Source organism: Saitoella complicata (genome assembly GCF_001661265.1).
Source record: "Saitoella complicata NRRL Y-17804 unplaced genomic scaffold SAICOscaffold_2, whole genome shotgun sequence".
Classification (NCBI taxonomy): domain Eukaryota; kingdom Fungi; phylum Ascomycota; class Saitoellomycetes; order Saitoellales; family Saitoellaceae; genus Saitoella; species Saitoella complicata.
The window spans coordinates 730,113-738,645 of record NW_017566993.1 but is presented as its reverse complement, the minus strand read 5'-3'; the positions used below and the strand labels follow the sequence as shown (position 1 = coordinate 738,645).

At 52.4% G+C, this 8,533-nt stretch overlaps 4 protein-coding genes across 4 annotated transcripts; 3 read left to right on the top strand and 1 right to left on the bottom strand.

Moving 5' to 3' along the window:
* Positions 1 to 8: 8 nt before the first annotated feature.
* SAICODRAFT_5144 (uncharacterized protein) lies at positions 9 to 250 on the bottom strand (the record flags this gene model as incomplete). Its single annotated transcript, XM_019169063.1, has 2 exons — positions 9 to 117; positions 171 to 250. Coding segments are annotated over 2 exons (189 nt in total), but the record flags the coding sequence as incomplete, so codon positions are not given.
* Positions 251 to 665: 415 nt separating this feature from the next.
* On the top strand, positions 666 to 1,934 carry SAICODRAFT_5143 (PAP2-domain-containing protein; the record flags this gene model as incomplete). Its single annotated transcript, XM_019169060.1, has 1 exon — positions 666 to 1,934. One exon carries the CDS (start codon positions 666 to 668, stop codon positions 1,932 to 1,934), a length of 1,269 nt encoding a protein of 422 aa, XP_019027040.1.
* Positions 1,935 to 3,911: 1,977 nt separating this feature from the next.
* Positions 3,912 to 4,738, top strand: SAICODRAFT_154087 (uncharacterized protein). Its single transcript, XM_019165566.1, has one exon. The coding sequence runs from the start codon at positions 4,030 to 4,032 to the stop codon at positions 4,603 to 4,605; it is 576 nt and encodes a 191-aa protein (XP_019027039.1). The 5' UTR covers positions 3,912 to 4,029; the 3' UTR covers positions 4,606 to 4,738.
* A 1,927-nt stretch (positions 4,739 to 6,665) lies between these two features.
* On the top strand, positions 6,666 to 7,199 carry SAICODRAFT_5140 (uncharacterized protein; the record flags this gene model as incomplete). Its single annotated transcript, XM_019169058.1, has 1 exon — positions 6,666 to 7,199. One exon carries the CDS (start codon positions 6,666 to 6,668, stop codon positions 7,197 to 7,199), a length of 534 nt encoding a protein of 177 aa, XP_019027038.1.
* Positions 7,200 to 8,533: the final 1,334 nt, after the last annotated feature.

The following is an 8,533-nucleotide window of genomic DNA, read 5'->3' as shown; positions in this document are numbered from 1 at the left end:
ACCCTAACCCTAACCCTAACCCTAACCCTAACCCTAACCCTAACCCTAACCCTAACCCTAACCCTAACCCTAACCCTAACCCTAACCCTAACCCTAACCCTAACCCTAACCCTAACCCTGAATAAATTCATCTCTCTATTCGAATAAGTACTTTGGTCATCTCGTCACACCTCGTCGAACTCGTCAGATCTCGTCCCGAAGTACTCGCAGTATCTCGTCTCGTCTCGACCGCATTACAGAACCCGCCCATCGTCTCCACAAACTGGTTCGCGGCGCCCGAACCGGCCGCTCGATGTCATCACCCGTCGATGTACTAGCAATAGTACTAGCAGGAGCATTTGTAAAGTGTGATTGTTGCAAGAGGTTTCGCGTATTAGGGTTAGGGTTTCGCCTGTCAAACGCGCGCGCTCGGTTCTCGGTAAGGCCCGACGTCCCATTGCCGCGCCACCTGCACGCTCCCCCTTCGCCACATACTCCAAGGCGCGAAACCTCCGAGCCTAAGCCCCGGCCGGCTTGGGCGAACGTTATTTGCAGCGTTGGCAGCGTTGGCAGCATACATCCCCGAGAACAACCCACCGCGCTCGAGAGAAGGACGGTCATTGAGGAAGGCGAAGGAGATGACATACCACTCGTTACCGTCAGACGATCGCGATGCTCCTTCGACAATGCTAACCGTCGACCGCTCAACCACCTCCTCCCCCGCCCTCTCCTCCACCTCCGCCTCCACCCTCTCTCCCCTCCACGCCCACCAAACACGCCGACGCGACTCTTCCTCCGTACGATGGTACACCTACCTCGCCCGATTCGCCCGACACATCCTCCACACCCTCCTCAACGAAAAATCACCCACCCAACTCGCAATACTAATCTTCATCAACCTCATCCCCGTCATCATCTGGATGACAACCTTCAAACAAGCCCGCCTCATCCCCTCCGACATCCGGCCCTTCATCAACGTCGACCTCCTCCCGCGCTGGGAACACGTCCTCTACGAGACCCCCCTCGGCCTACTCTCCCAATCAGCTCTATTGACGCTTCTCGCTTCCGCCGCACTCCGGACACGTTACGCACTCCTCGCCTCCCTCATCCCACTCATCCTCGATATCTTACACCATCTCGCACAATCCCTCACGGAATGGAAGGATGTATTGGCATGGATCTCCTACGGCGTAATCCACTTCGTCTCACCCTTCCTCACCGCATTCTGGCTCTGGTTATTCGCTCCACCCGGCGTCACAGGAACCTACGGCTGGTCCTTTGGGATGCAAAACATTTGTGGCGTGGCTACCCATCTACTGTTTCCAAACGCTGCACCATGGTACCAGACAGACGAATACGGCTACGGCACACCACCCATACCGGCGAATTACAGCATGCCAGGCTCAGCAGCCGGCCTGAAACGCGTCGACGCAGTCCTCGGAACACATATCTACACCCACGCTTTCAAAGCCTCTCCGCTCGTCTTCGGGGCATTCCCATCCCTCCACTCCGGATTCGCGGTCATAAATTTCTTCTTTATCGCACGGTACTCGCCACGCCGTGGACGCTACGCATTGGGCGCATTCGTGTTGTGGCAGTGGTGGGCGACGATGTATCTCCGTCATCACTGGCGGTTGGATTTGATTGGTGGCGCACTATATTCGACTGCTTCATTTCTCCTATTCCTACCCACGCTGCGGAAATACGAACTCCGCGCCCGCGAACGACTCCGCAAAAATGGGTGGTATCGGCTTTGGAGACTCGATTGGATCGAGGGGGAATATTATCGGAGCGAGGTTGTGTATGAGCCCGTGTCTGAAGAGGAAATCGCGAGGGATGGGGAAAGGTGGGTTGGGATCAAGGCGGGGGTTGAGGCCATGGATGCGGAGGGGGAGAGGGAGAGGGTGGGGGGGAAGGAGGTTGTTGTTAGTGGGTGTGGGATTGTTGGGAGCTGAGTGGGTTGTGATTGTCATTTTGCATGGATTAGGATTATGGGGTGCATTTTGCATTTGCCTACTGTTTGGGACGGTGGCCGCGCCGCTCGTTCTCTTCTTTCGGTCGTTGATGGAATATAGTCATGGCAATGGTAGTAGCTAGGAAGGAATAGCAGCAGCAGCAGCAGTGGACGTTATATCGCAATTGATGTTTGAACATGCTTCCTTGGAAATACCAACTCACGCCCATAACCTTCGCCGGTGCCGAGCAATGTCTGCGTCGACGTCGCGACGATGTCAAGGGGCGCGGCCGCGGGGGTGGGGACAGCATATCGGCTCGCCAGCGAAATTGCCCCTCGATACGACAACAGAACCAAAACGATCCTCGCTACGATCGGAAAGCTACGAGATCAGTTTAGTCAGGCGCGAACGCAATACCTCATCACAGTGTGTTCCTCGCGGGTTCACCGACGGAGGTCGACGAGGAGACGGGAGTAGGTGGCGCAGTGGCGATCTGGACGGGCAACAGTCAAGCGATCTCAGTTGACCAAGTCGTCTCCATCGATTGCCTGCTTGAAGCTCCCCGTGCTTCTTGACACGACTGCATCCTTCAACGCACCCGCATCTGCTGTTTCTAGGCTCGACAACGGGTCTTGGTCTTCGCTGACCCGTGGAAACGACCATTCACTACGTCGTACGTAAGTTGCATAACTTGATCGCTTCGTCGTCCGAATAGGGTATGAACCGCGCTCTGCTCGCCGGCCCAAGAGCTTGCTCCTTGTGTCCTTGATTTCCAATGAACTCAGTTCACTGCAATGGTTGACGCTTGGAGGTTGAGGCTGTGATCGTCTGAGTGGGCTCAGACGCGACGACGACGCAGTTTTCGATGGAGTTGACGATATTGTGGATCTATCATCAACATCTCAGTACCCAAGGTAATGTCAACAATCCTCAGCCTTCGTGGATCACTGCAATGTTCCTCGGTTTCCGTTTTATGCGGATCTTCGACCTACGAAAACCCCAGTTGCGTGATTCCACCTTCATCCCTTTCAACTCCCGCAGGCGGAAGCAAAGAGCACTAAGGTCTCGGCGTCTGGCCTTTGGTGTGGTCGGGGTCTTGACATCGCTCAGCGGGTGGGTGCGCACTCGTCCTACAGCAACCATGAAATGATTGAAGATTCTCAAAGCCTGTCGGTGTTGCCCGTAATCAACGAGGGAGTTCGAATGGTTGAAAGAGATTAGAATGTTCCTCTTCTCGAGCACAGCCTTGGCTCGTGATGTGTTGAAGCTGTTAGTACCGTATCTTAAGTCGAAAGAAAATGACAATTCACATGTGTCTGTCGCACAACGCCCATCATTCGGGGTTTGAACAACAGCTTCCCATCATGAAAGCACCCGTCCACACCATTTGTGACACTATTGAGCAAACTGCACCCTCATGAAAGACGGCACACCATCCAGGACCAGAAGTAGAACGGTGCGACCTTCTATCTCTGTATCGCACATTTCGACATCCACATACGTCAACAAATGGCGCGAAATAACCCTTCGTTTGTTAACAGAGTTAGCTTCCGTCCGTTCGTAATCAAGTGGTGACAATTTCGTAAGAAGACCACACCTGACGAATGTGGGTCCTGCTCGACATTCTTGGTTGATTCAGTGCTGGTTTTAAGTGTGAGTCGTGTCTCGAGACCTGCGGAGAAGGAGATCAGGTTGGTGGAGTGGTATAGCGACGAGGATGAGGAGCCGCAAAGTAAGGTGTTGGGCACGGATTGGCAATCTGAGTAAGACGACATCGGTAGCCCATCGTCACTTCATTGGGTTTTATGTTTTGGGATATGATAATTGTCTTTAATACGCGTCATTAACTTCCAAGTCTTGTACAATAACTCATCAAACATCGTTTCCCTTTATCTGTGTCATGGTTTTGGCGCACCGCCACTGGGGGGTGAGAACGATTTGTCCGCGACAGCCCTCATCGACTTTTAACCAGTCAGTCAATTCGGCAGCTGGCTCTCATGGATCCGTCCGATATTAAACACGGTTGTCAAGCCAAAGTCAAAGACCCTCAGATCATTAAGTACCACGGCGACGGCACCGTTGGAAAACCTCCATCATGCGCCAAAAGGTTATTCAAAGGTATTTGAGGAAGCAGTTGGAGTGGAAGGGATCCAGAGCTGAGAGAAGGGCGATGAGGGAGATGAAGGAGGAGGAGGAGGAGGAGCAGGAGGAGCAGGGGGATGAATATCAGGCGGTGGAGGGAGAGGAAAAAGCAATTACGGATGAAGAAGTCCGTCTTCACGAGTACGAACATGCAAAAAAGTCGTTCATGGATAAGTACGGTGACTTTGAGCGCAGGGGATCGGCGTCTACGTACCGTCACGATGACCGTGCCTACACCCGTCAGCCCTCGGAGTACTCACACAGCCTCCGTCATTACAGTCGCCAGCCCACCGAGTACCCGAGCAGTGTCCGTGAGAGCTCTTGGTACCGTGGTATGAGCACCAGCGTTGACAACCGCCACGACAGCTACGCGGGCAGCGGATACAACGAGGTTCCACACGGTTACCGTGGTAGGAGTCGTGAGCTCGAGTCTTATTACGCTGGTCCTGTTCGTGGATACCATGACCATGGGCATTGGTATCGCGCTAGTAGTCGCGGGTATGGTTACGATGGTTATACCCCGTATTGATTGACGTACTTCTTGACGATTTTTGATGATTCGCCTTCGTTGGATACAGGGATATGGGTTGGAGATACTTGGGTATGCTTTGGAGGGAGTGCATTTGCAGGTGAATTGAAGATACAGATCGTTTTCGCTCGAATGTGCTTTAAGCATGGACAAACAACGACGGATCTACCCGAATGTAGATCGTTTATGACTCCAGATTGTAGTAGACCACATCAGCTCCGGTGCAGTACTAATAGTATTGATCACGATTTACGGGTGGACAAATTGTCGCTGAGAGTGCCCATTGACCTGGAGATGTTACGAGTCATGAAGGTTGATCTCACGAATATGGCTCAAGGGACGAACGAAGACAGAATCTGTCAGTGCGAAACGGAAGGAATAACAAGTGTTCACTGTGCAAGTTGCGCTCGATTGTCTCATCGCATAAGTTGACCTCTTTCGTCGGGGGACGTTGAGGGATGATGATCCGCTGACGTCGACGATGAATGTCCGGACAGATATCAGGCCTAGTGAACAGCTGCGACCCTTAGAAGGGCGATCTTGTATGGAAGCTTACAGGGGGTAAACATGGGTCAGATAACTTGCTGTTTATTTCGATTTCTGCGTTCCCCCGCTGAGCCACGCTCTCAAATTATCGTCATATGTGACGAGGCATTCAACAGCGGCGTTTTCAGCACCGATCAATCGTCCACCATTTGATCTCTGACGTTCTCTTTCTCGAACCTGGCTTTCATTTGCGCTGAAGGCAGTCCTCTAACTCCACGAAGCCTCTCGCTGTCGCCGTGACCTTTGAAACCCTTCCTGTGCCTCAACCTCCCCACCAATCCTACGCTCAACTCCACCCTCGCCGTCGTCAACATCAACACTGTCACGCTCCCCTTCAACCCAGGATATTCTCTCCATCTCATTTCTGGTGTCTCCTGTTTATATGGCCGCTTTATTGTGCTTCAGATGAGATTCGCACGCTTGCACTGCTAGCGCTATTGCCACCCCGGTGCTTACGAACCGCTGCGCCGTCAATTAAGATCCCGATGCCGTGAATTGGTTAATTCAGGTTTAATTGAGTAAACTTTCGCCCTTCAGGCCTTGCAGGCATACGTGGCTCCGGGCGGGTCAGCTGCTCACTAAGCCTGCCCCGCTTTTGCGTGCTTTCATAAAACTACCGTGGTGAAAGACCGTAACAACAAGACCGTAACGAAAGACCGTAACGAAAGACCGTAACAACAAGACCGTAACGAAAGACCGTAACGAAAGACCGTAACGAAAGACCGTAACGAAAGACCGTAACAACAAGACCGTAACGAAAGACCGTAACGAAAGACCGTAACGAAAGACCGTAACAACAAGACCGTAACAACAAGACCGTAATAGAAATATCGTGAGAAAGACAACCGGCCAGGTATCCTCTTTCTTCAACCATGTCCACAGCGCCTGGCTTAAGCGGCGTGAGCAACAGCAAGGTACGTACACTCGGAATTCCATTCCATGGTGAACTTCCCCGACATCAACTAACTTGGTGTGTCTAAGACCGCGACCGACAACGAGATACAAACGACACCGCCCCAGACACAATTTCCGTGGGACGGCGTCTACGAGCGTTTACTCCTCGACACCATCGACGACTTGATCAGGGACTTCCCCTCTGCTACGACGTTCAAAAGGGGCGAATGCCATAAACGTTTCGTCGTGAAGTGCGAGGCTGCATACAAGCAGGGATTGCAAATGGCACGATCGTGAAGCTGCCGTCGGAGAAAGGAGTGATCCACCGGCGCGACAAGCTCGTCGACTGTTTCCTTCAGGAAGAAGTGAGGACTGGGGGAACGGCCAGCTATTCGAAATTTGGGGGGGATGTCGCCGAGGTCAAGTTGCTCCTTTGTCGAGTCAGTCGGTATGTGTACCAGATGCATGAAGGCAAAGACGACTGGAACGACACCCAAACCCTGCAATTTCTTCGTTTCGTTGGCAACATAGTTGCTAAGTTCGGTCTGGCGGTTCTCAATATGACGCGGTGCAAGATTAATACCGAACAATACAAGGCCTGGAGCGTTGTCGTCGATAACATGAATGCACGCGAATTGTATGCATCTCTGCCCAAGGCGCTATCCGTGGAAACGATTATCACGAGATTCCAGGATCTTCTGAAGCGTATCCCTCCGGAGGCACAGGCGGAGTACTTCAAATACCTTTTCCCTAAAGGTCAGACGAGAGCTGTATATATCAGGCTACATGCGTTGCGAAGTGAGATGGAACGGGAGGGATACTGGAACCACCAAAACTTCCAGGATCCTCCTTCCTGTCCATTTACTCCTATCGATCCTGGTTCGAGCCGAATGACAGCACTTGTTGCTGCCCTAATTCGAGCCTCCATTGTCACTCCTAGCCCAGCTTCAACCCCCCGGGTCTCATCACCCTTGAGGCGCAACGCGATGTTACCCGAGCCTTCGCCCAAGGAAGACCCGGAAAGCGGCGCACCGGCGAAAACGACTCGCGGAGGTGAAGACAGACCGGTTGCTAGATCTTCCTGTGGTGACGCTGGCCCCCAAGTACCACCCATCTTCACCACCACGCCCACGGTCGATCCGGATGCGGTCTAGGGGGATGGTCCGGCTAGTCCTGGAATTTATTCTGCATTTGCACATGATATCGACACTGTCCTGCCCATCGACCACAACGCTTCAAGGGTCGTCGCCGATGATGTCATTCCACATGAGAACATTGACCCACGCGCTCGCCCTTCTCCCCGCACTGGACGTAGCCTTCGCCCAGACACCAGCAACAATACTCGCAAGTCCGTTGCCTTGCGAAAAATCATGCCGTACAGTGGAAGGATTCAAAAGTCCATTACTCCTAAGCTCTTGCTTGAGTTGTCTAAGGTCGTGCACGAGCACCAGAAGACCATGCAGCAAGCCCTGAGGTTTTTCGAGGAGGTTGCGGGCAACGAGGTCAAAGAGCAAACAATTACCTGAAGGCCGCCAGGGAGGGCTTCTTGCTGCCGGTCGCGACATCGGATGTTGAAGATATGCAGTGGGAAGGGCAGGACAGGGAAGATGAGGACATGATTGGGACCCAGTTGGTCGCCCGCTTGAATCGCGTCACCGTTGCCGCTCAAGACGTTCCCGCTCAAGACGTTCCCGCTCGCGGACGTCAAAACACGCCCCCCGCGTCGGACGACAGGTCCTAATCGCAGCATGCGTAATAAGGCAAAGCGTGCGTGGTGGAATGGAGTGTTTGTTTCATGTTGAGATATATGATTACCAGCGAAAATCCCGCAATCGGAAAAAAATGGTTGGTGGGGTTCGAGTTTTTTTGGAGCTGTTAACCTTCGAGTACGTTGTCAAATGTCAAAAACAGACGGGAGTGTACGATATCATGCAGGGATCGTTGCATGAATGTTGAGGATGTTCTCATTAGGGCGTACGAGATGTGAAATTGCTATTCTTAGCTTACGTTCTTCAATATCAAATATAGCTTTTTTGTTGTTTTAGTTGGAATCCCTACGAGCTCTGTTTCACTGTGCTCAAGCGATGTCGTATTACCCGTGTGCGCGGCGTGCGTGGAGCGTGAGGGCGTTGAGGGCTTGTAATTCGGAATTCATGTAACCACCCGGATAGGCCTCCAACCCAAAGGGATACCTCCGACGTACTAAGAAGAACATTCCTTCAGCTCCATCCAAAGTTACTCGGACAATACCAAAGTCACCCTAAACCGGTCAAGTTTCAGGTAGACCGGTCAAGTCCTGCTTAGGACGCTCCCGGTCCCTGCTTCGATTCCGTTTTTGATGCTGAGAGAACGGCATAGGATGACCAATTCTTCAAGTTCAATGAATATGGACACTTTCGTCAGCAGTCATGATCATCAATACAGCGATGTGATCATTAGTAGGTAGATTAGTACTGCCAGCGGCGACACACAAAAGACAGACCAGACA

Bases quoted from the DNA above. Each gene is read 5' to 3' on its own strand.
- SAICODRAFT_154087 (XM_019165566.1), top strand. From the start codon at position 4,030: ATGCGCCAAAAGGTTATTCAAAGGTATTTGAGGAAGCAGTTGGAGTGG.